Below are 27,523 nucleotides of genomic sequence, written 5' to 3' on the forward strand. Positions count from 1 at the left end.
ACCAATGGACAAAAGCCAAGTAGGACAGTGTTTTGAAAACATGGTCCTTAAAACCCTGAGATCCATGGATGTTCCAAATTGGACTTACAAAGGAAAAGTTCAGTGACATTCTCATCTCTATTTCACCCACAATGGTCTTACCTTTTTTCTGTTCTATATAGTTAGGTTTCTGCAGAAGATTTTATTAGAAGGAAAGAGTCGACTATTGAAAAATATATTTGAACAGTGAACTACAAAAGGAAATGAGCAACTGAAAAATTTTGATAAAGGAGTTATAAAATCAAATTGAGCTTCAGGAAACTGACAACCAACTGCATGATGGCTTGAAACAGCCTTGAAGTAGGGATCCCAATTAAAAGGCTATGATAATAATCGGGTGAGCATAATTAAAAAATGGATCCAATCCTACCGCTGTGAGTGCAAAGAACAGAAGGAGAATTTGAAAAATTTTGAAAGAAAAATGAGTTGTAGATTTGATATCTGGATATTAGGATTTGTGTTAGTCATTTTCTCATTGCTGAAACATGATACAGGATACCACCAACTTAAAAGAAGAGAGGTTTATTTTAACTCACAGTTTCAGTCCATGGTCATAGAGCTTCGAGGCAGAAAGGGCATAGCAGAAAGATATGGGGGAAAAAAGCTGTTCATGTCCTGGTGGCCAGGAGGCCGAGAGAGAAGGGAGCAGCTGGAGAGGGAGGTACACCCTTAGGGCATGTCCCACCTCTTACCAGGCTTCCCTTCCTAACAGCTAGTCAGCCATAGTGCTCCCATAATCCAGTCAGCCTCGAAAATCTGAGCACATGAGGCTTTGAGGGGGACATTCCAGAGCTAAACTATAACAGGGAACAATCCTAAGCCTCATGGAGATGTAGCACTATATGGGATATAACTGACCGGGAATTTTGACAACTCAGAACTGGTGGGTTTCAGGGATGAATGAATGAGACCACAAAAATGTCACAAAGGACTCCAGGAGTTTGGAAACCCTGAATCTGAGAGGTTTTGGAACCATGTGGATGATTGTCAGAAAAAAATGTAAAACTGAATCTTGGAATAATGTCGGGGATGGGGATATGTATCTGAAAGTCATAAGCATAAAAGTGGTAGCTAACATATTAGAGACAGTGGGAACCTAATGAGCAAATAAATCAGGATCAGAGAGCTAACAATCAAGACCTGGAAAATGTCTGCCTTTAAAGACCAGGAGAAGTAAGACCCCACAGCGTGTTTCCAGAGTTTATAATCAGGAACTCGTTTGAAACATTATTTGATGGGCTCAGTAGTATTTATTTTCTGTATTTAAGGAAAACTGGTTATTCTTCTTTGAGACCTGAAATGTGTATCTATCAGTCCAATCAAGCTTTCAGATCTCCTGAGACACTAAATATTCAAAGTCCTATAGTACTATTTAAATGCAATTAACTGTTTCAGTGCAAAAATATAGTGGGCTAAAACAAGTGCTTCAATTATGGAATATCTCTGTTTGATGCAAGTGCATACTAAAATTTAAAAAGTCTCAAAAACCAATACTCCCACGAGCGAGGGAATACCCAAGTTTGTTGCGGTTTCCAATGAACGACATCAGCCCCGTGTAGGTCTCAATTAAAATGGGTTGAGTTAACACTGTCAATTCCTTTTCTCTTCCAGAGCCAGTGGAATTCTTCTGGGCATTCTGGATAGCTGGAAGAAGCTTAGAGGTGAACCCAGACAACTGAAGGAAAAAAGAAAAGGCACAGAGTTAGTGAATGCAGAGTAGGCCCTGCAACATGCAGCTCTCCAAGTCCTCACAAAGTTTGGATGTTCTCCTGGGACTACACTTCTTCTTCTTCAACATAAATGGCTGCTCAGAGTAGTTAACATGGCTTGTTTGCCTTTCAATCAATTAATCAGCTAATAAATTATGTACATAATAAAATTATCTGCTTTGTCTTGTTTCTTTTTCATTATTCATAACTTGTATAACACTAAGAATTCAACTCGATAAATATTTGCACATAGACTATTATGAATCAGACAGTTGTCGGGGCACAGCTGAAGATTTAAAGACAAGTAAGATACCATCTCTGCCCTCAAAGAAGGTGGACAATAGAGAATCTGAGAGACAAAGTTCACTAAAATAAGCAGCAAAAAGAGACATAAAATGCTAAAGAAACACAAAGGAAGAAAACATCATGCATGCTTAGAGGATCAGGAATGACTTCAAAGGGAGACTCGGGATAATCCTTAAAGGATTGGTAGGATTTCAGCAGGTTAAGGAGGGTCTAATAGACAGCTGCTGCTTTTCCATCCCAGTATTCCCACCATTTTAAATTCTTCTTCTGATAAAAGCACCTTGATTTTCCTTAAGAAACCCACCCTCTTCCACTTGGTTCATTTCCATAGTTTAAATGACATTGGAATATTCGTACAGGACTCGGTCCAACCCAATCAGAAGTGTCTGTTTCTCTGGTCAAAACATTGGTTCAGGTATGGACACAAGACCACTGTGGTAGCCAAACTATTGGAATATAAGCTTGAAAGTATCTGTGGTCATTCTGCCACAAACAGTGAAACTGACTGAACACAAAGCCAGGGAGTATGGAGAGAATGAAGACACGGAGAAAGACAATTTCTTAACAAAATCATTTATATTACATTACAAAATCCTGGGCTTGAATTACTAGATCAGCCTATTCTACTAAAAACAAACACACAACAACAATAAAAACTTCCTTTTTTCAGTTAAGCCATATTGCTTTGGATTTTTTCATTTGCCATTAAAGGAGGAATGTGATTCAGGCAGCATTTCAAAGATGGTACAAGTAAGGCTATAGATGAAGAAACCTCATATCTTTGCATTTCTGATAAACTGTTTTACATCCAATATTTCATTCTAATAATGACGAGATATTTGGTTAAAAACTGCATCACGGGGCCAGGGATTTACCTCAGTGGTTTCACCGCCTGTTGCATGAGCGCAAGAACCCGAGTTCAATCCCTGGTACCAAAAACAAAAACAAAAACAAAAACAAAAAAATAAAAAAAAACTGCATCACTATTTCCATGTTAAAAATACAAAAGATAAATGAATTATCCACCGTGAGTCTACATCCTGCATCACGATAAAGAAAGAACTTTAGAAGTAAAGGCCTGCTCAAAACAAGACTCAAACCTACTTCTTAGACAACTAGCCCATTAATCAATATTAAAACTCTGACCTCACTCCAAGTTCAGTACAAATTGTTAAGCATCCTGTATAAAAGGATTATTGTTTCTTCCATTTCTCCATGAGGAAGTCAATTTTTGCTTTTAAGAGATCAACCCAAGAGTGTTACCTTGAGATAGTTCAGTGAATTCCAGAAGAATCCTGGGATCTTTCACCATAATTCTAATTTTATTTGTTAGCTTTATTCTGAATTTGTATTTTACACCAAATTGTCCTTGAGCAAACCATATTCTCCTTTTAGGCTTATTTTCCTTATCAATGCTATCTTTATCAATCATTACTATTTATCTTTATTAGTTGACCTAATCTATAAGAAAAAAGAAAGAAAGAAATATCTAAATAGATTAGTGGTGTGGCATTGTATACTTAGTTCCCCTTTCAGAGGCTTCATTTGCCTGTTTTAAAAGATTAATTGAAATCTGTGGTTATTAAGATAATATTAGAAATAAAAAAATTAGTGACTTTCAGGATAAAACACAACAGAGTTTACTAGAATAATTCAGTATCTACAGGATTCCAAAGTAATCCAAATTATTTGTCCCTCTCTATTTTTCTTTAGGTTAATATTCAACTAATTGGCTAATATCAAAGTAATCTTTGAAACAAGACTCATTTCACTGAGACTAATGCCTCTAACAGACAAGAAGTTTTGGCTTGTTTTCTCTGAGTTTCGGGCCATAGTAGCAAAGACAGAAAAATGGCACCTCCTGTTACCAGTTCTCAGCCCCAGTATCCTCTGTGAGACATGCCAGGGATCCAAAATTTAGTATCACTGATTGAAAGAAACTATGGACCCATGGTCTGGGGATTCTGGAGAGAAAATATCTGTGGTGAAGAACACTTCTCCTTTCAGTGAAATTCACCAGGGCTTTGGTTAAGGTAAGCAGAAAGAAATATTCTTCTGGTAGCTACCAAAAGAGGAAAAAAAGAAGGGAAAAATACATTAACAAGATGGCAGCTGGGAATGTAGCTCCATGGCGCACCTGCCTGGCTATCGCAAGGTCCTGAGTTCGATTCCCAGTACTAGAAAAAAATATCATCACTATACTTAAAAATCATGGAATCTCAAGGTCAGAAATGTTCTCAAAGTCTATCAATTCAACAATTCATTGAGTGTTTTAATTGCCCTTCCTATGTGTTCAGCAAGAAGTCAACTTCTCTCCACATAGACATTTTCAGTGGTTCAGAACTCACTGCTGCCTAACTATGTCCATTCCGTCAGTGTGTGTATAGGGGGGAGACGTAGATGGTCAGGTAAGTTTTCTTGTCCTACCAGTTACTGGTGGTGAGTCCTTGGAGTAATAATTTAATATCTGTGAGTCTTAGTGTACTCATCTGAAAATGAGGAAATAATTGTACGAATTTGAATGAAGCATATAAAAGTATTTTAAGCCGTATTATTTACAGATGTAAATATTATCATTATTTATAAATTGGAAAGTCTTAGCTTTTCTTAGACTGCATTTTGAATGTTAGATAATGTGAAATAGGAAGAAAAGGGGCAAAGGGGAAGGGGAAGTGGCAGGGGGAGGGGAAAAGAAAGAAGGGAATGGAATTAATATGAAAAAATGAAAAAATGGAAACAAAGTCTTTGTAAATAGGGAGGGATGGAGGGGTTGAAGGGAGGGCAAGGGAATGGGGAAAAAATAAGAACCAAGAGAGATTATGTAAAGGTGCAAATTTCCAACGATGAATGTCATTATATTGTATACCTAAAATGTACCAATAAAATTAATTTTTAAAAAAACCAAAAAAAAAATTTTTTTAAATGCATCATAGAAGGACTCCAGAAAACAAAATACATTAAATTCCTGGATGCTGAAATACATTAAATCCTTCTCAGAACCCAAAATTTCAAAACATATGGTTGTGCCTCAAAGAATGTCTTACAAGATACTTACCAAAAATAATAAGTTTACAGTGGTGAAACACACCATATATCATCTTTTTAAAGTGATGAAGGTTAAGATCACTAGTAATAAAGCAGAGACATCATGAACCCATAACAAGGTAGGATGGAAGTTCTTGTCCCAAAAAAGCAGACCTCAATCTAATCACCCGAAAACATCAAGCCAACCACAATTGAGACGCGAAATAAATCCCTAGCACTTATCAAAGGGGAGAAGGTCATAAAAGTAAAAGAAAGTGTAACAGATCAGAGAAGAAAAAGAGAAGCAATGGCTAAATGTATTGCGGAGTCCAGGACTGGATCCTAGAACACATATCCAACATTACAAGAAAAATGGTAAACTTTGAGTACAGTCTTCACTTTAGGTAATAGTATCACACCAACATTTCATTCCCAGATATTGCTAAATATATCACTATTGTGTAAGCTACTGACATTAGAGAGGGCTAGGTGACGGGTTAATTGATGGATTGTCCTTCGTGTGGGGAATGCCTCGTTGCATTGAGTCAGCCTGGTTCTTGGAGTGGCAGACCCACTTTAAGGACGATTGTTGTCAGAACCATATAAAAGGAGAATGGGAGGGCTGGGGATTTAGCTCAGTGGTTTCGCTGCCTGCTGCGCAAGAGCAAGGACCAGAGTTCGATCCCCGGTACCAAAAAAAAAAAAAGAAAAAAAAGGAGAATGGGAAGGAAGGATTTCAGCTGATTTTTCTTGGAAGAGCTTCAGGGTGGCTGATTTTCCTTGGAGGATCTTCGGCTGTTCTCTTTGGAGCAACTCTGGTCTTCTGCTTCCGTAGGGGAACAGAAACAGTGCCCGACAATGTCTCCTACCTTTGGGGACAGACTCTGCCGCTTCCAGCACCTGTCTCTCAGCTTGTCAGTGCCCCCTCTAGCTTCTAGCACTGACTCTTCCACCTCCCAGTCTTCCCTCCAGGATCCTTCCGCCTCTGGATGTGGACTCACATGGGACCTCGCTGTGGTCCCCAGGCCTCAGGCTGGATCCCTCCCCAGAGGGCAGATCTTTTGCCCTCTTCTACATTAACTCTGTGGGAGGCTGTTGTGGGCCGATCTTATAAATTTCCGTGTCCTACATTCTGTCTGATTCAGAACATCTGCAGGCTTTTGAGGAGCCTTCCTCTAGCCCTCCAAGCTCTTGTAAGCACTAACAAAATGGGTACATGAAAATATTACTAATTTTGTAATTTTTCTCTGTGTCGAAAATTATTTCAAAATGAAAAGCTTTTTGAAAGCTTGAGTCAAAGAAAGTCTCAATTATTAGCTTCTAAGATAATTTACATTTTTGTAACTGATCAAGGAAATAGATTGAAAGAAAAAGTTTACAGAATATTTTTACCTTGTTTCTCTCACCTCTATATTTATATATATAACCTTACACCAAAAAGAAACAAAACTTCATGAATTTTCATTAGGAATGAATGTGCTTTCTATATGCTGACAAAACTGATTTCATTGAAGAATTTTCTATCCAAAGCACCTGAGTGGTTTTTGTTTTCCATTTCAATTTTCCATCAATATTTCCACTGGAGATATATATATATATATATATATATATATATATATATATGTAACTTTGAAAATAGAAGATTGATTTTTGTCTATCCCATAGGTTCTTTTCTGAGATTTTTACTTTTAAAATTAGGGTTATTTTCCTGAATGTGGTTTTAGTTGTTAGTTTAACTTTATTAACTTAAGATTAAATCTAGTAATACACTTCTTAATATTGTTCATTTCTATTAAAACTAACTCCTCAGGCTAAATTTTGTTTCTTAATGTAAAACATAATATATGATTTTTCAGGTTTTTATTATACAAGTTTACCAAATGCCATTTTAATTTCAGCTGTTTTAATTTGTTGTGTGCATACCAATTACTTCCACCAGTACCAGTATTAGTTCTGTCAACTAACCTGCCGTGTTATTAACAGATTAAATGGACTCCAAAAATCGTTCAAGAAATATTCACAAAGTACCTGCATTATAAAGTAGGTTTCTATCTAGATGTCCTCCAAGAGCTTCCTTGGCTCATAGGCAAGACTTTTGGAAGAAGACTGGATGACAGGAGTGCTTAGCTAACTTGCGGTCACTGGGGACATGACCTGATAGGGTGTATCACTCTCCCTGGCTCAAAACTTCCTTTTGCTTCCTGGCCACCTGATTTGAGCAGCTTTTCCTCAGCTGTGCTGCTCTGTCATGCCATTCTGTCTCGGAGTCAGTGGACTAAGGACTGAAAATATGACCCCAAATAAGCCTCTCCTCTATTAAGTTGTGGCTGTCAGGCATTGTGGCCCAGTAATGAGAAAATAACCAAGACAGATTTTAGTACCAGAGAAGTAGCATCATTGCTGTGACTATACCTGACCATGTAATTTAGAACCTCATGGAACTGGTTTGTGACAGCAGTTTGGAAAGGTTTAGAGATGCCCTAAAATGCTATAAGCCAAGCGAGCATGATGACATTAGTGGTCAGAGCTCATAAGACCAGCATGCTGATAGGAAGGTGGACTGCACAGCCTAACTGCAGGAGATTTCAGTTGGGAAGAAGGATTCCACTAGCAGTTAGGCTACAGAGCATTTGTGTTATTCTCTGGCAAAAAATTTGTCTACATTTTTCACCTGTCCTGAAACTTGATGAGAGACTGAGATTAGGAGCTCTAGACTAATAATCTAGTGAAAGAAATTTCAAGGCAGCCCAATATTCAACTTGCTGTTGGGAGGTGGAATCTGTTTGAAAGAGGCAGGTCACTGGGGACGTGGCCTGGAAGGGTATCTTTCCTTCTTCAGCTTGTCCCTTCTCTCTCTGCTTCCTGGCTAGCATGACAGGACCAGTTTTTCCTCTGCAGTGCCCCTCTGCCACACCATCTTGCCTTAGAGTCAGTGGATTATGGACTGAATATATGAGACAAAGTAAACTTCTCCAATTTCAAGTTGAAAGTGTAGGGTAGTGTGTCCCAGGGACAAGAAAGTGAGTAAGATACTAGATATATTCCAAGTGGTGTGAACAGATGGACAAGAATCTTCTCTTGTGGAGCTTATGTTCCAGTGATTTAACATGAAGTACAAAGACAAGTGAATACAGGTGATTTTGATGATGGCAGGTTCTAGGAGGAGACGCAAATGTGGTTAAAGAGTTAGAAACCGATGGGAATGAGAGTTACTCCCACTGATCAAAGGGAAAGAGAGAGAGAAGGTATTTCAGGCAGAAAAAGTAGCATCGGCAAAGGCTGTGTTTATTCTGTAGACATGTAAGACTGTAGAGATGAGTTTATTCAGGGAACACAGCAAAGGCCTGTATGACTGGGTCAAAGGAAAGAGGTTGGAGAGTTAGATACACAGTCTTTGGAGCCACCTCAACTTAAGGGATTTTGGACTGAAATGATTTTGCAGAGGTGTTTAATGTGTGATTTTTATTTTTACAGAATCATCCTGGTTGTCATGTGGAGTCAAGAGTGGAATGCTGAGGGTCGAGAACAAAGGCAGGAAGAAGGTGAGTCTGGAAGTCACTTCAGTAGTCCATGCAAGAGATGATGCTAGTTTTTACCAGGATTTCAGTAGAGAGCATGAGAACTTGTTAAGTTAAGGATAGGTTGAGGGCAGTAGAACCACAGGTCTTGCTGTTACCATTTTTACGGTTGAAGGAAAGAGAGAAATCAAAGATGATACCCAGAGTTTTGACCTGATCTACTGGGTGGCCAATGATATCATTTCTAAGTTGGGAAAGCCTAGGAGAGGTAGAGTTTGGAAGTAGTGAGATACTGGAATGGAAGATTCCATTTCGATACGTTGTTTGAGTTGTCTAACCATTGAGCCTTTTACTGATTTTCTAGTAGCTAACTGGATACATGAAGAAATATACAGATGAAAATTCCATGGTTATAGTTAACATTTCAATAATAATGATAATAATAATAATAACAGATCTAGAAGTCAAGAATATTTATAAAGCAAATGTTCTAAACAAGATAAGATATATGATAGGGAGTAGAAATTTTTAAAAAATACTCTTTTGGAACAAAGCAGTAAATATTTGAGTCAACATAAAGCAGATTTAATAGATAAACTGATGGTCCAAGTGTTTCAGAGATTTGTCTAACACTAACAATAACCAGCTGAGCAAGGACTTGGACCCATATCTCTTTATCTAACATTACTCTTCTGGTTGATATTATAAAATTCCAATGTATGGAAAGTGTAGTATTAAAATTCTAATATTTAGACAAAGGTTCATGTGTCTCATCTGTAAAAATGATAGAGAAAATGTTTAATAGAAAATCATGTTCCTCAAAAAGCTACATTTCTCCATAGTTCAACCATCACGTACAATTAATCATCTGAACCTAGATTCTTTTGAAAAGAAAGAAGGTGCTATTGTTAAAATGTTGAGACAGTGTTTGGGGAGCAAATATGGGAGAAAAGGCAAATCTCAAACAAGTAAATTGTTTCATTCTCTGCAATCACATCAATCAGCACTTTATTATTTTTTATCTGTTTTAGATATTTGGAATCTGAGTAAGATTTTATTTTCAATACAGAGATCATGAAACTAAGATTGCCTAGGAATCATTGCTCAGAAAGTGTATGAGCCAATCCACAAAGATCTGTATAGTCCACTCTCCTATTCATGTTTCCAAACCAAGCTCAAATCCTATCTCTCCAAGAATGCCTTCATATTCATAACAGACTCAAGTTAAAAATTAGTCTTTTCTTCTGTTGCATTTCACTTACATCTCCACTCGATTGTATAGTTCTATTTTCTAAGTAGAGCTCCAAGTGAGGCTGTCTATATAACTAAACCAAACTTTCTCTTCCATGGGACTACTGCTATTTGGGTCCAGATAGCTCTTTGCTATAGGGAAGAGTGTCCTCTGCATTTTAGGATGCTAAACAGCATCATTAGCATCTATCTGTCAGATACCAGTGCCACCTCCCTTCCAGGTGTGAAAACCAGAAATGTCTCCAGACACTGTCAAATTGCCCCACAGGGGCAAAAATTGCTTCCTCTTAAGAATTGTTGAACTAAAGGTCAAATAGCATGGATGTAACATGAGTATTGTGATCAGACAGATGTGGTATTCAGTTACAACTATGGCACTTACTGGCTGTGTGCCCTTGGGCAAGTTATTCAACCTCTCCGAATTTTATAATTCCTTTCCATAAGAGCATTATCAATAGTATCAAATTCATAAGATGCTATGGAGAAGTTAAATCAATTAAAGGGTGTGTGTGTGTGTGTGTGTGTGTCATATATGCCCATGTGCGCACACCATGGAAGGTTAGGAAGTAAAATGAAATGAGGCTGGAATTTGGAGTCCTATTGCAAAGGCCACAAATGAAGCTTACTGGCAATAATCAATATATATAAACTGTTTTCATCCTCACTGATCATCAGCATCATTATTATTGTCATCAAACCATGGTATCCTAAGAGCCAGGATGTCATTAATCACAGTATTTTAATTGCCAACACCCTGTGGATTATCAAGGTACCTTTTCATGGATCAATGTATGTTAAATTGGATTACTGAATGCTTCCTTGGATCTCATTAAGCTTCCTTTTATGAGAATCCTCTGTGGCCTCAGAATATAACTGCTGGAAATGAAAAAGTTGACACTATTTGATACTCAGTGAACTTGGCATTTCGTTAGAGTCAGATGCACTTCATTTCCCATCATTCTGGGAGCACTCTCAGAGGGGGAAGTTCTGTTACAGACGGACAAGTGCCTAGAAGGAAAGGCAGACAAAAGGCCAAGTCCCCAAGCTCTTGAGCATTTCCAGCACCTGAACTCAATCTGTATGACAGGAACGCTGTGTCATCTGATATGAATGCCACCAGCCACATACTTTTCTCTAAAAGCTTTTATACACCCACCTCTGGCTCCCTCTTTTATTCCAGTCACAAAAACAGAGGGTCAAGTTTTAACAACTCCAGTTACACAGAGGCTGTGTGTTGGTTAGGGAAAAATACAGCAGCACTCACAGGTCAGGGTTGGGGGCTGGAAAGATATTCTGCTTGACTTTACAGAAGTTATTTACCAGCTGAGTGCCTGGGCCTCTGCTTGCTTCAGGTGCTGTCAGCCAGCGGTTCACTGCCTGGAGTCTCAGTTTTCCTTATTACAAGCATCCCTTGCTTCCTGTTTACACTGGGCAGGGAGACCAAGTTACAGGCCTGCAGGCCCACATTCCTCAGCTGAGCAGGTTTTCCAAGCCTTTGGGCTACAGGTTTTAACTTCCTATGTAGAGAGAGAGGAAAGTACCCGGCACAAACAGCAAGCCCATCCAATGCTGAGTACTTGGGACCATTTGAGAAGTCACATTACATACACACACACACACACACACACACACACACACACACACACACACAAGAGGGTTCCAAATAATCTAATTTCCATTCTCATGCTATTCCACGTCTCACAATCATCCTCTCCGAAGTTGTAGCCACACACACACACAAACACACACGCACTTTAAACTCCAGCTAAGCTGAATTAGTCATTACCCAAGAATATCTCATATACTCTTGTAACTTGAAGTTTTAGCCATATTTCTCTTACCTAAATTGTCTTTTCTCACCTTCTTTGATGCTTAGATCACTGAGACCTTAAGTTTCACATTAAATGTCATCACACCTGTTAACTTTTGGACGTATCTGTCACCTCCTGTGGGCTCCCATAATGACTTGTGAATCCCTCCATTAACAATCTTAGCACATTAAATAATAATTTGTTAATTACCCTTCTGCCTCCTCTTCCCTTTATACCACAAGTGTCTGGAAGGCAAAATCTACTTTCTACTTCTTATATCTCAGGTTCCTAGAACATTGCTCATCACATAGTATTCAATCCAGAGAAGTACTCAAGGAATGTGAAGGGAAACCAAGGATCTAAGGATGTAAAATAAAGGTCAATTTGAATTCTAATTCATGGATCCACTGTCAAGATCCCTTGAGAAAATTGGTAAAAGTCGCTCTGTGGAGTACCTTGATTTTCTATAAAACATCCCTAATCCCTTCACCATTATTCACCAGCTTGGGGCTCAGGTCACTCATTATTCCTAGCAGTAAATTTCCCATATTCTAAAACTCAAGAGAAGTGATGATTAAAAAAGATGAAGATGGGACTAAAAATTGCAAATACAAAATGGTTGAGAGAATTAAGGAGAACTGAGATAGACTGACATATATAATATGTTATTTATTATCACAACAATGGATATGAATACACAATCTCTCACACACACAAACAGAATGAGAGAGAGGCAGAGAGAAGAGAGAGACAGACAGACAGAGACAGAGAGACGGAGACAGAGACAAAGAATTCATTTTGGTTTATGCCCATTTCCCCGAGTGATAGCAAATCGCATGTGGATGTGGATGCCAGCACGATTCTTTTGCTCAGTGGCCACTCTGTAATGCAGTAAGGCAAGGATAGGCTGATTGGGGCTGGTATTTTTGATCTCTAGCTTTCAAGGCTGATTATTTTCAGCTAGGTCTTATTTTTGGGAAAACTCAGTATTACAGTACGATATCAGTCCACTCACTTCGTCTCTCTGATTGCATCCTCACATTTGTTTTCGGTGCTGGGGATCAAACCCTAGGCATTAAACATGCTAAGCATGTACTCTATAATTGAGCTTTACCCCCTGAATCCCCATCCCAACCACTGTAATTTTTAAAATGAAGATAGCTATTCTATTCCTACAAAGTTTCTGTGACTTGAGTAAGATGAAAATATCATTCATACTGCAATCAACAAATATAAAGTACCATTATATAATAGCATATGAGAGTATGTTTTATGTCTTGTAATAGTAACATCAATGTCCAATAAACCTCATTATTTTGCATTGTAACATCTGTTTTATATGAGTAACACAAAGTATATATATACATATGGATTAGAAAAGGTTGGTTAGGTGAGGGGATTCGTTTATTTGGAACAAACTCAAATGACCACCATGTTTACTAGATGTGGAAGGAGCATAAACTTGATGTGATGAATACAAAGAGAAATAATGTATTTGGCCCTCATACTATATAACTTTGATACTGATTATGTAGATCAATGTTAACAGACTTAGAGATGGTATACATTTGAATTTGAATGCAACTGTGTCCACTAACGGCCCTTCCTTGGTTATGTTCCTGACTAACCAGGCCCAGAACTGCTGGTTTGTGATCTGAAACTCAGCTTTTTCTCCTAAATTTCAGACCTAAATTTCTAACTGCCTGACAATCAACTCAAGCCCACATTCTATGAATGCTTCAAACTTAACACATCCTAAACTCATCTAAACCAAACTCTCAAATATACTATTATTCCAGTTTTTTCCATTCCAACTAATGAAGTTACCATCTGCTCAAGCCAGAAATTACTTCATCTTTGACTTTTTCTCTCAAATCCTTCACATAATGTCATTAACTGATTTCATTAATCCCATGCTAAGTAATACAGAATTTCCTTATATTCTTTCTCTAATATTGCTCTTAACTTAGTTTAGGTTTTTATATCTCTTATCTAAGTCGTTGTAATTATAGTGGGGGGCTTTATAAGATTAAGATCCAGCTAAACTGAATTACTGTCTCTTTAAACATTATATACTTTCATGTATCTCCATTCCTTTCCACTTTATCTAAACTTCTGTTTCAGTCAACTTCAAAATCTTTGTGTTTTTATCTGCCTCCTCTGTTGAATAGTACTGCAAACAAAGGCAAGAATTTTCTCTCATTTGTGTTGGTATCCTTAGCAACAATCATAATACCTGTATTTTGTAGATGTCAGAAAATGTTTTTTGAATAAAGAGATTCTAGGTGCTGTAGAAGAAAAGACTCTAGGTAAAAATAAATTTGAGTATTTTGATAATAAGTTATTCCATTACATTGTAAATAAGTTGAAAATTCTCCTATTGGATGACTCAATTCCACATTATTCTCTTCCCTGTTGTACAATAAGGCTGTTAAATTGAATTACATTGCTGTAGGAATTTGATTTTGTTACGCATCTCTTCAATATTCCTTTATTTTCCTATTTCATCCATAAGAGAAATGAAAAAAACAACTTATCACACCCTTTTAAAATCTTATGTTCCGTGCAAATAGTCACATAAAAGGAATTTTAAATCTCTAAATTGTCTTTCTTCTTTATTATTTTATATCAATATAATTGAGTCTTAATCAAAGCCCATCTTGGAAAATACCCTAAATACAAAAACATCATGACATAGAAACCAACAACAAAGAGAAAGTAGGACTCAAAGAACTGGATCAAAGCACTCATCATCTCCTATCGCAGATGGAGATCATTTGTTTTCCCAGGATCTGGGGCTTGGAGTGGCCTTTGAGTAAGGATCAGCTTGGCAAATGGAGGAGCCAGACTGTTGCCAAGAAGGAAAATGACTTTGGATTAATAATTTAAGAAGAAAAAGCCTTAAATGAAACACACTTAACAGATCCACACAGAGGTTTAGTTGACTAAAAACCAATCAACCAATCATTTATCATATACACACACACATGTGCACAAACACACACGTGCGTGCACGCACACACACATACACACTATTCTTCTTACTTCCATTCAGTAAAAGTTATATGACTATTATTTCCCCTTTAGCCTTTTAGAATGCGATTGCTAGGGCAAAACACAAGCCTGGTGTACTAAGTACAAAATTACATGGATACTAGTTATTCCATACTCCTTTGATATTTTACTTTCCATTTTCTTTTTTTAATTATGTGAATGTATTTATATATAACAGAATAAAACAAAGCACTACCAGGTATTAGAATATGACAGTGACATTTCTCTGAAGTTCATAGAATTTGTTCTTTACTCTTTCACCTTGAACTTCCTCCAGCAAAGCACACCAAAGAAATTAATACCTAATATACCAGGTACAACAAGCAAAAGATTTGGCCCAGGAAGTCATGGACATAATAATGATTAAGGCAGTAAATTTTTTTTTGATTTATAATGAAATAAAAGTATTTTCAAAATTAAATAAAATTTTCATAAAATATGTATCATTTTAGTAGTAAAAACCAGGTTTCCTTTGAAAGAGGGCAATGTCTTTGGAAAAATACATGATTGAGCACTTAGATTTGGATTTAATAGATGCCAAAAAAGGAAATGTAAACTTCCTGCATTATTAATAATAATAGTAATTAAGAAAACAAGAGTTTGGGGAGGGACAAGCAGATGAGAACAGAGAGGATAATGGAACGATGAGACAGAATATCATTGGTATTAATAAAGATTTTTAAAGACAGGGAGATCTGATATGGCATTTGCAGTTAGGGGCATTAGTATAATAAAAACTCTCACTCTGTCTCCTGACACTCTCAATTAGTCTAGCCTTACATAAATTCCTTTATGTAAGCATTATATTGTTCTTCTTGGTTTGCATTTTGTTTTGTTTTGTTGGCTTTGGGTGGGAACTGATGTTGATGCTTTGATTGAAGGGCTGTGAGATAAGAGCATCTACATGATCTATGAAATCCTTTAGTGTGTACAATAGCTAAAATCCAGAGGTAAACCATGATTCCATAAGCCCCCAAGGACATCTGTATAAATTTTGAGAGAACATTGACTTTTCCTGGAAGTAGAATAGATTCAAGCCAACCTCACCTGTATTCGGGGGGAAATCAAGACTTCATCTAGCCTCTAATCACAAAAATGGCAGCTTAAACTCTTTTTTTTTTTTCCGGTACCAGGGATCAAACTCAGGACCTTGCACTTGTGAGACAGGCATGGCATCACTACGTTAAATCCCCAGCCCACTCAAATAATTTTTAAAATAGATTAATCAAATAAAAATTATTTGCTTACACACATGAACCCCTATGCTTGTATGAATAGATGTATTTAAAATAATGTAAGAAATGCAATGTATACCATCCAATCAAAGAAAAACTTCAGGATGCAGATTGCTGAGTTTTGAATTTATACACAACAAATGAGTTATAATATGACGTGAATGACAGAAGATAGACATAAAAAGGACAAAAAAATCAGCCTTTTAAGCCTATAAGTACACACAAGTATACGTAAGTATAAGCCTATGTATATATTTGGTGTTGTAGAAATATAAAATTTGATCTTTCGCTGCATTTTCAAATCCACCTGTTTTACTTTCTGACTAGAGTGTCTCCTCTCTAACAAGATACCTGGGGTAAATAAAAAGAGTAGAAGGGACTGTGTCTGCCTCTGATGAGTTTAAAATCTACTTTAAAAGATGAGAATTGAAGACATACAAAATAATAATAATGCCCCACACTTTGTGAAGTAATCACTGTCGGGTTATCCCAGGGGAAAGCAGTGGTCATCATGTCCATTTTAGAGGTGAGACTACCAAGGCCCAAAGAAAGAACTGACTTAATCAAACTAGGCCACAGAGCCATTTCTGCCTACACACACTCTCATGCTTTACATTATCCCACATTTCTTCCCAGAACAAAATAATTAGGATTTACTTATAGGAAAATTTATATGCACCCTGTTGGCAATAAATGCAATCAGACAAGCCTAAGTATCACAATTTTTAAAGAGGGAGAGAAAATAACACTTTGTGATTAATATAAATACAACATATATTCACATATAAAAAATAGCTATACTCCTTATTATAAAAGTTTTATAAATCTATTCAAGTGTTTGTCTATGTAAGTGCTGGTTGTAGTTTTTAATGGTTCATGTTCTGGAAACGCATGGATTCACCAACACAGTTAATCTAAGAGTAATAAGCTGCCTCCTACCTTGCAAATTCTGAGGAACTTCTCACTGGTGTACATCATGGGATGCTCAGTGAAGGTCGCATAGGGAACCTCAGTGGACCACGGGTTCCAGCGTGAGAATAAGGACTGCTCCTCTGAGCTCCCCCAGTAGATCCTAAGGCCTTCTCCTGGTCTCCTAAGAAAAAGAGTTTTCCATTAGCAGCCATTTCCATCAGATTGAAACAAAACGTGTGGAAAAAGAGGTAATTTTTCAATCAGATTTCATATTGCTGCTGAGATACAAGGATTACCACTCATCTAGTTAAATTGTTCAGGGGAATTAAGGAAGCGAGAAGAAAAGAATTACATTGTTTTCACAGAATGAGTTTGAAGTGTTGTTGAGAATTTCAGATGCAAATGTGAGTCTGGTACTTAGTGGGAAGAGCTGGAAATGTAGATGTTGACTTCATGCTGATATTCTGATGGTAGGAGTTAAAAAATGGGAGGTGTCAAAGAGATGGAATAAGGACAGGAGTCAGGGTGGGAGATGATCTCAAAGAGCAAGCAGATAACATGACATTCAACTGACAGTTTCTACAAAACAATAAACACATGTGAGCACTGACTGAGAAGACTAAGGTCTTTCCAAGTTGGAGGACACTTGAAATGGATGACGACCGGGTCAAGATCCCAGCTTCTCCATTCAGTGACTTCAGTGACCCAGTGTCGTGGTCTTCTATTCTCTGCACATATTCCATGCAGTAGAGCTGTGACAATGGACGTGTCGGTGTTGGTAGAGAGACTGTGACCACCCGTTCCCATCAGAGTAACAGTCCTGATCCACAACATGAAGGAGGATGCCCAGATCCGGACATAGGGCAAATCCAAGTGCGAGGCAAGAGAAAATCAGTTTACAAGTAAAGGGAGAAAAGTCATAGCCGGGGAATGTGGCTACATTAAATTACAAAACTCATTTCTGTGGCCCCTCCTTTTAGAGATGTCCATCAGAACTTAAGTTTTGTGAGTTTAGATGTCTCTGAAAGCAGAGATATCTGGAGGTTAAGTCAAGCTCAGGTGCCTTGCATTGAACAAGCTTTAAAGCTAAGTTGTCCAGAACTCTGAGCAGCCCCACAAAGCATCACAGAGGTCTCATTTCTGCTAGAAATTAAATCCCAGGATTTCTGGAATGAAAAACCAGAGCTTAATTGTGGTGGCTTCACAAAGCTGTCACTTCCTGTATTAAGGAAGGATTCCTTTGGGAATGCTATTGTAGTTCCTGATTGTTTATCCATGTAGAGAAGTGTATAGACACAGTCTCATCTATACACATAGAGCAGCTTATTCCGTAACTGGCTGATCCCTGAGCTGGTTCTTACAAAGGCAAGGAAAGAAAAGAGTCTGGCACAATCTGCTGCCCAGTTCGCAGATTTTTGATGATTGTATTTCAAAGCAGACACTCAACATTTTTGTACTTAATCTGTTGCTCCTCACAAAAAAGGAAGAAAAAGACAGAGGAAAAGAAAAGTATTGTACATGCCTCTAAAGTTCCCTAGGAAGGCTTCATCTTCTCAGCTGGGAGACTGATATTCATCATCTTCCTGTACTCTCCTTTGCTCTTTTTTGGCTATAAAGCTAAGCTTCATGAATATTCTATGCATGTTGGCTAATGGAGCATTTTGGCTTGAGGCCATTAAAACAACTTGCACAATGGAATTATTTACTGCTCCATTTGTCAACTTATGTACTGGATTCAAGTTTGCTTTTATCCCAAGGGGATGAAAATCTGCCAAGAGAGCTTCTCTAATAAGTGCACATTATATTATTTTACCTTAGGAAAACCTCAAATGAAGTTCACACATGATATTCGAGAAGGACCCTGTTTCTAAGTAACCAATCAATTTGACCATGGTAGTGAGCTTTCTCAGAGATGTTCTATACTCCCAAATATACGTGCTCAGTTGACATTCTTCTCTGAACTCCAGAGATAAAAACTGGAAAGATAAATCTAAAACTAAGTAATCTTTCCAAAGGTAAAGCTTAAAGTGCAACTTATTGGGCCTTATCATATTGATGTCCATTATCACCTTCTCTTCTCTCAAATGTCCTCAAGGCATTTATGGAGGCTGTAGCTGCCTATAAGACCAGAATTGCTTCATACTACTATCTTGTGTTTCCATGAGAAGCTAATAGAATGGAGTAAAAATGCAATGAATACAATATCTGACAAGTCTTGCACTCAAGTCTTAGTTTTGGACGCTTAATATTATGTGATCATGGGCCAGTAACCTTTCCCTTTCTGAATCCCATTCTGAATTTGAATCTGGATCATTCCTCTTTCTGAATCTTCTGAATGCTTTCTCATACTGAAAAATAATGTGACTCCCACATCTGTGGTATAGAGAGTCGCCAGAGTGTCGTGACATTCCATGTCCTCAGTAACTCTGTGTGCGTGGTATAGATAGCCAGGACCAAAGTGTCACCTACTCAGGGACATAACCCAGAAACCTCTGGGTTATGGTTTCTTTGGCTTAGCAGAATGGAATTAGCCCTCCTGAGCAGAACATACCTCTGCTGCTAAGGTCGCAAGTATTGTCCCTTTCATTTCCAGGGAATTTTAGGACTTGTCACAATATCTTAGAAGCTTGTAATGGTACAAATCAGCAATGAATAGAAGTGGCAGAATAGCTTAAATTTTATAAACTGAAGAAAGTCAGAGATAGAAGGGTTCTTAGAATCAGCTCAGTGCCTTCTTTCGGTCCGCAGGAAACCCGAGACTCAGAAAGTACCAGGACTTTCCCAAAGCATCAATGCAGGACAAGGATAAGCAGGAGAGAGCTCTGATCTCCTGAGACCGCCCTCAGGGCTCATTTCACTATTCTGGGCTTGACCCACCAAAGAGGTTAAAAATTAAGGTCCTATTCTTACACAACACCACCTTATTTCCAAAAGACAAACTGCTAAATTGTCCTGAGAAGCTTGCAATAAATTATTGGCAAAACCTTTGCTCAGGGATCCTAGCTAAACATCACAAAGGCACTGTCTCAACAGAAACTGCAGATTTTTATATATCAATATTAGCAATGTGAGATTATAGGAAAATAAGGCAGCACTGGAAGTGAAAGGAAGAATTACAAAACAAGTCATGTTACCAAGGAAAGAATTCTGGGTCCTTCTCACTGAGTTGCTGGAGTAGGGTTAATTAAAGTTGGGATATAGTCTCACACCAAATTATTAAGCAGTGAAAGAACTGGTAGCTTTCTTTGTGAAATTTTACTTTGGGAGTAAACCACTACATTCATTAGCTCCATATCCTAGGGCATTTCATACCACCTTTCTAATCTTTAGGTAACAAATTTTTTTTAAGGAACAACAACAACAACAAAATGCATGGCAAAATGTACTGCATGCTGTAAGACCCTGCCTGGCTAGCTAATATTGAGTGTGGAGTATGAAACTTAATTCCTACTACGTACTTTTAAAGACTTTATATTTTATTTAACATAGAAAGTAACTTTTTGTGCTAAGTTAGCAGACACAATTGTAGTTAGAAGAAATAAAGAACATGACCACACTTAAATAGATTACCAAATCCAGAACTGCTAGCAAAATGGAAGCCAGGGAAGAGGAGAAGCACAGGACTGCTGGACCCAAATAAAACCAGAGGAGCAAATCTCTAGCACAGGGTAGGTATCGGGCTATGCTTTGCATATCCACAGCTATTGACCCCACTTCTTCCACCTAATTCTGAGTGCTGAGAAACTTCTTACGTTTTCAGCCTCTACTTTCCACTAACATCCTGGTGTATATGATTTCCTAAACTTAAATCCTTCACACAGGACTTCAATTTGGAAAACTTAACCCAGCCTGTCAATTCTCTTTTCATCAGACTCAATAAGCATAGTTCCTTTATTAGCTTTTGTAAAAGGACAAAAATAATCTAAGTCACCTGAGACGTGGCTCCCTAAAATACCCCTAAATCCTTTGTTTTTAGTGCCACCATTTACTTAGAAGATTCTCAGTTCATTGTATTGTTGTGGTAGGGAAATGAGGAGACTCAGCCCTGCAGTCAGTACTGCAGACATCCATAATCAGAAGGTTTCTGCCACCCTATCATCTCCTTCTCAGACTGCAAATGGGTACAGGTAGAAAGCTTCCAGTCTCATCGAAGAGGTAAAAGATCAAGTTACAAATTATTTTATTCCCATTTTCTGTCTTCAAGGAAATCAGCTGTACCTGGCTTTAATTTTCACAGTGGTGGAAGTAGGAAGAGGGATACATTCTTCACTTCCGGTAAATTTCCAAACCTCCCAGAAAGAAGTAATAGTAGAGGAAGGGTTCCTTAAGACCTTAGAAGAATAAAAAGGCTTATAATAGAAATTTTTAGGGTCCTAGATTGTCTGTCTGACTTGGAAGGCCTCTTGGGAGCCAGATGTTAATTCTTTTACACACACACACACATATACACAGTACTGCTTTGAGTTATGTTAATTACACGTTCTACTCAATGACTCAGACATAGAATTCTAAAGCACAGTTGTTGGCAGTATAGAGGACTAAGCAATTACACTTTATTAACCCCTGTAAGAAACCAGTGGAAGGTTTGCCTTGTGCACCTAAGAAGTGAAGGCACACTGTGGAGGTAAGGTTGACCCAGAAGGAACTACTTGAACAAGTGGCAAAGGACCCAAGCATGGTTCAACACCAGAAAAAACAGCTACAAGTTGAATAGATGGAAAACTTTCTTCAATAACAAGCTTTGTGAGGCAAGAAATTATTTCTGTCAGGAAGGACACTTCTCCTTGAAGCCATTTTTAGTTGAACTAGAAAATGCGCCAGCCGGTTATGAGTCTGGGTCAATTTGCTCATTCCACACATTCTTCCTTTTTGAGAGAGAAGCCATGCATCTCTCTGTGTGGGGCCACATAGCCAGCTTCCTTGTCCTTGACTCCCTGCTTGTCTTCTATCCTGGCCTTCCTAGATTCTCTGCTAAGCCCTGAACAACCTGTGAGCAGAATTGAGGGAGAATGTGTTGCTCCTCAGAAGGAGAAATGGTGGTGGCCATTATTCTCTCAGTCAGCAGCCCCTCCTTTCTACTCTCCTCAAATCTCAAAGCTCCGCCACAGAATTAAAAACATAGCTCCAGGCACCACTGAGATTTATGAGGAAGCACAGACGTTAACTCTTGCTCTAAACGCAGGGTGTGTGCTTGTAAGTCTGGGTGAGCAAACAGAGGGAGGCTGTGCGCACAGTGGGGAGGAGGGTGGGGTTGGGAACAGCACAATGTCTTTTCTTCATGTCTCCTTTTTCCCTACTTTACCGGCTGTATTGTTGACAGGTAGGACTTCGAGGCCCATGAAATGTTAGTCCTTTGCTTATTTAATCTGGATAAAAGCAGGGACAGAGTTGGCACCCCAGAGGGTATTCAATGCTCCTTTGCTCATTGAATGACCTCAGAGGAAATATTTTCCATGACAAGAACCCAAAAGACGCTGGCACGGAGTCAGACAATAAGATTTGCCGAATGTGTTTACATTCTCTCAGTGTCCCCAGGCTGTTCCAAACCCATGGGCAGGTGCTGCCTTTATCTGCTCTCTTTGCTCACCTGGCTCCCTCCCAGAAGCTTCCAGGGCCTTGAGCTCAGTGAGATTAACTATTTACTGGCAAGGGGAGCCAATATATCCCACGGGTTATATTAATTCAGGGGGAAGTAAGTGAAAAGGTAAAAAGGATGGCCTTACGTCCATAAGGAGAGGACTCAGACACCTTGTGGTGCCATGGTCAGAAGCTTCGGTGAGAGTTGGAAGGTCTGGGTTCAAAGTCTGGCTCTGTCACTAACTTGCTGGGTGACTTGAACCCTTTGCTTCTCCCCATGAGTCCCTCTGTACAGCCAGGTGTGTGGAACCAGATGATCCCTAAAGTCCATTTCTGTCCTCACAGTACATTGGGATCCATGCCAAAAGACCAGAATAATCTCCATCAGACTAGTTAAGATAAAAGCCAAGGATAACTTAGTGAGTATGAGGAATCCTCAGAGGGCTGCTGAGTTCCCGTCTTTCTTCTCCTAGAAGAAGAAATGATCTTAACAACAGGAAAAATAAAAGACCTAAAAAGGTTAATTCAAAAGCAAAACCCTAGAGAAAATGAGGATGGATAGTTACAAAAAAGAGGACTAAAAAAGGATCTGGACTTTTCCAGGTTGAAAGTCTTTTTTTTTTTTTTTTTTAGGTGTTTATTTCCTTGGGAATCTTTAAATGTGTTTATCCTGGACATGGTTCTGTTCATGGCTGAGGGGGTGAAAGACCAAAGCCCACACCAAAGTTTAAAGCAAGATTTCATAGCTCACATGGTTGGGATGTGAATATGAATTTGATCACCGTATTATTCCATTTTTGAAATGTTACATGCTGTGATAGTAAGATTTCTAGACCTGCAATCAATAAAATCTGGGTCTAATCCTAGCACTTATATTAATTTTTGTAACTTTCTTTGTGGCTTAGACATAGGTCCAACATTTCTGTGGCCCTGTATTCCTTCTTAAAACATAGTGGGAACACTGGATTACATAGTCTCTAAAAGTCACTACTCAATACAAATAGACCCCTTCTACCCATGAGTGCTGAAGATTACTTATCTTTAGCTTTTACTTAAGTAATACTCAGAAGTTCTTTCGTTTCATTTTGCTTTGTTTTGTTTCCAGAACTAATAAAAGTTGATAATTTGCAAAGTATTCTAAAATTGATATGCTTATTTTCTTAAACACAATATATTAAAAATAACTAATTATTTTATTACTTAATAAAATTTATCCCAAACTCTCAATATTAAGACCTAGTAGGAATTTATCAGTCATCATTTATATCTCATGTCCTTGACCCCTTAATTTTAACAAAACAGATACTGAAATCTAGAATGGTATCCCAATTAATACTCTATAATGTCTTCCTATTCTCCAGTTCCTCTTTGGAAGCCAGCTGTTGAATATGAAAAGTAAGGCAATTTGCCCAGAGCTCTAAAAGACCCTTGACTGCTGAGTTTATTACCTTGTATGTCAGCTCTCTCTCCCATCACCATCTGACTGGCATTTCTTCCTGGTCTCAGCATTCCTGACTCAGGCTGCTCTCCTTCTATTTTGCTTTTGCTGTTCAACTGACAGGGAAGCTGGAAATGCATTACCTATTTGGGTTATAGGAACATAAATAAAAATATCCCATTTTCTGTAAAGGAAATGCATCCTTTTTATGGAAAAGCTTTGGTTTCTCTAAATAGAGAAATAATTCAATGAAGTTGATGATAAATGGTTTCGAATAGAGAAAAAGTCTGTGGTTCTTTCAGTCATGAGGATCTAAATGGATCATTCAGAGTCCACAGTCCTCAAAATAAAACAAATGATGGGGATGATAGGAAATTTTGTAATTGTTGGAGTCATACTCCAGTAAATACTGACATCATTATATTTCTATATGAGGTGCCTCATATTCTGATCCCCTATTCAAACTTTTTAGGGTATAGCTCCCACAGTATTTAACAGTTACTCCAACTGGCAATATTTTAAGTAATTCTCTGACATTTCTCCATAAAATCTAGCAAAGAATGCTCTTGATAATATTGTAATGAGGACTCAGAGAAAGGAACAATTTCTAATAATTGAAAGTATGAACGACTTTATTCATTCGACATGCTTTTATTCATCCACTTTGTACCAGGTACCATGCAAAGATCCTAAAAGAGACATAGCAAGCCTCTAAGAAACTCAGAGCAGGCCTTATAAAATAATTCTCCTCTTGTCTGGAGGTTGACAGATAGGAGGCCACTGATAAGCCAAGAAGCTGATTAAAAAAGAATAGTATGAGGTGCACTGAAGATAAATAAGATGGCAGAAAAACTCATTGTAAGAAAAGTTTCAAATGCCACGTACTATCACTTCCATCTTTACGGTGAACATTTAAATGTCTAGCTGAGCTACTTTTGAACAGGCAAGATGGACAGAGCTAGGGCAGAAGGCTGTAGAAATTGGTGAAGGTAGAGACTGTTGGAGCAGGACAGTGAATGGCCTACAGCAGCCTCATCTGAACACCGAAACTGGTGAAAACTATGGGGAATTGGTGGCGCATGGTCTATGTAAGTGAGAAAATTTGTCTCTGATCATCAGACTCAAAAAAGCAGCTGTTGTGACCTGAAAACAGGAAGGGATGTCTGAAATGTCTAAAGACACAGAGCTAGTGACCATTGGGATTTAAACCTAGATAGTTCTTACCCAGCTGTAAGACCAACCTAATCTAGTCCACATCCCTGAGCTTGATTTGCAAGGTGTGAATGTTCAGGAGCTGGAGGGTTAGCTTACAACACATGACATTTAGTGGCACGGTTGGCAGAAGTTACCCATTCCTAGCAACACTCAGACCTAAGTCTAGATCAAGACCATGCAATGATAGAAGGGAAAGGCCAGATGCTGAGGTGCAGAGTTTGTCTTGTCATTCTTCCAGTCATAGGCTGGCAGATGCAGTGGTGTGGTTCCAGTTCTTCCAAAAAATGAGTACACCTGATAACAGGAAGAGCAAATCTTAAGCAGCACAGCATCTCTCCTCCCTTCCAGTCCATCACCCCAGGATCAAACCTGAGCAGGAGTCATAAAAAAGGATCGAAAGAAACATACTAGCATACTAGCTCCATTGATACAAGTATGAGATTATTTTTCTTCTTTTAAAAATTCTGTTTTTGGTTGAGGATTTAGCTCAGTGCTTCCGTTAGCTGCCTCACAAGCCCAAGGTCTGGAGTTCGATCCCCAGTACAAAAAAAAAAAACACAAAAAACCCAAAAGAGCAAAGATAAGTAAGTCACGGGCAATATGAGAAGACATCTGCATTCATCATGTGTAGTTCTTACTATAAAATCACAGCGTGGGTTTATATCTATTTTACAGATGAGGAAACTGAGTTCTAAAGCCTTTAAGTAGTAAGTGGTAGAGCTCATTTGAATTTAGGCTGCTTAATTTTATGTGTCCTAATAATTCCATGGTATTCTCTGGCTGTAGAAAAAAGAAAAATGCTGAAGAAAAGCAGCATTTATACCAACTGATGATCTATTTCCCTATGAGCAGTAAAGTCAGTCAGCTTAGAGCTCACATCTATATGTGCAGTCTCTCTACCTAAACCAATCGACCCTCTGCCCTTTTCTTTCAGGACAATCCCATCAGCTCAGAAAACAGCTCAGGGGCCTTCAGCTGCCCATGAAATTCAGAGACACTTTCTGAACCCAATATCCAAGACCTCTTCAGTATAATTCAACCCTGTATTCCTAATTTTCAAAACCACAACCCCTCATCACTCCAACCAGTCAATTCAACTTGCTGAGCCTGTCTTACAACACGTGTGATCATTTCAGTAATGTGAAACTATTTTATACACTTCTCTTATAGCATCAAATGTCTGTGTCTAAATCATGTCCATTGCCCCAAAATATCCAATTAGTGATACCTGCTCACTTTGAAGGAAGTCGACCCATGGTTTCTTTTTATTAAAAATTACAATTCAAAAAAGATAAATAACTGCTATTTCTCAGACCAGAGTGACCTGGGAACTGCCGCTTTTCTCTTACTTTACTCTGTACTTCTGAAGTGCAATGTTTAGCAAAACATCTAAGATGTTTTCTGTTTGTTTAAGGGAGACAGGAGAAATTCTTCATCAATTTTGGGATACACATAAAGGAAGATTTTTAGAGCAACACCAAGGATAGGCAGGGCTGTAACTGCCATGTAGAGAGTCTGCTTCCAATGCACTTTGCCACAGTTGCTAGCCTGCCATGCCCGTACCTGGGCCTTTCTGTGCCCAGAGGTGCTAGGTGGAGAGAGGAAAGGACAACTCATGCACAGCTACGTAGAAAAAAATGCCGCACAATAAAAGAAATATTGTGAAGCAACTCATTATAAATTGGGACATTTGATGAATCACATGGGCCTCAGGTATGCATAACTTTTCATCTCCCCTCTTAAAAGGAAGTTACTTTTGAACATGCCAAATATACAAGCTTCAACATGTACAGAGTTGCTAAGTTTTTTTTAAAAAGCCCGTTCTGACAAAGAGCATTTTTCTGAGTCTCATCTGTTTTCATTTCCTCTCCAGAGAAGGTGCGCATAGAAAATCTGTAGTACGTTCAGGGGCACAGACTTTTGGCCTAAATCTGTGAAGCCCCAGAGACAGCTGGGAGGCTCAGGAGGGCAGTGGGCAGGTGCAAAGGCTCTGACTACACAACCAGGTCTCTCCTCACACACACAACCAGGTGCCTCCTTCTCCTAATGCTGAAAGCATTTTTGCTATTTTTTCTTTGGAGGAACTTGAAAAGGAACAAGACTATATGTGATACCCTTCCTTATTTTCCCCTTCAAGTTTGTTTCAGGTATGTCATAAAACAAGACTGATGGACAGGCAAAAGTACATATGTGTAACTTCCATCCACAGATATAATTTATAATTAATATTTTCCCTCTTTGTTACCCTCAACCAAAGCCACTCAAATTGCTCAGCAGGAAATGGGTGTTTGGTGGTCCCCTCTCCTTGTCCAAAATGATTATATTCTACCTACTACAGGTGAAATTTGGACAATAAAAATTCTATGGCACTTAGGGGGTATCTTCATATAATAATCTAAATTATAAAGTTCAGAGGATAGAAACTCTGGTTCTG

At 38.3% G+C, this 27,523-nt stretch overlaps 1 protein-coding gene and 1 long non-coding RNA gene across 5 annotated transcripts in view; one reads left to right on the top strand and one right to left on the bottom strand.

The window, feature by feature from the left end:
- Nucleotides 1-545: 545 nt before the first annotated feature.
- Tprg1 (tumor protein p63 regulated 1) overlaps nt 546-27,523 on the bottom strand; it is a 146,745-nt gene continuing 119,767 nt past the window's right edge. For 2 of the 4 annotated variants that reach the window (XM_087187019.1, XM_087187020.1), the window contains exons 5-7: nt 16,887-17,040; nt 2,930-2,980; nt 546-1,714 (exon numbers count right to left, since the gene is read on the bottom strand). In XM_087187019.1, the coding sequence (XP_087043145.1) occupies nt 1,520-1,714; nt 2,930-2,980; nt 16,887-17,040 (400 nt within the window). In that variant the 3' untranslated portion in view covers nt 546-1,519. The remainder of the gene's footprint in view (nt 1,715-2,929; nt 2,981-16,886; nt 17,041-27,523) is intronic. The other 2 variants (XM_021255687.2, XM_021255695.2) reach the window with 1 other exon arrangement.
- The window catches only part of LOC147825396 (uncharacterized), a 36,243-nt gene continuing 12,561 nt past the window's right edge, over nt 3,842-27,523 (top strand). Inside the window, exons 1-2 of the long non-coding RNA XR_015441157.1 lie at nt 3,842-4,087; nt 8,553-8,620. This is a non-coding gene — a long non-coding RNA (uncharacterized LOC147825396). The remainder of the gene's footprint in view (nt 4,088-8,552; nt 8,621-27,523) is intronic.

This window comes from Heterocephalus glaber, unplaced genomic scaffold (genome assembly GCF_053883595.1).
Source record: "Heterocephalus glaber isolate CG9 unplaced genomic scaffold, H.glaber_assembly_v1.0 deba00001504, whole genome shotgun sequence".
NCBI lineage: Eukaryota > Metazoa > Chordata > Mammalia > Rodentia > Bathyergidae > Heterocephalus > Heterocephalus glaber.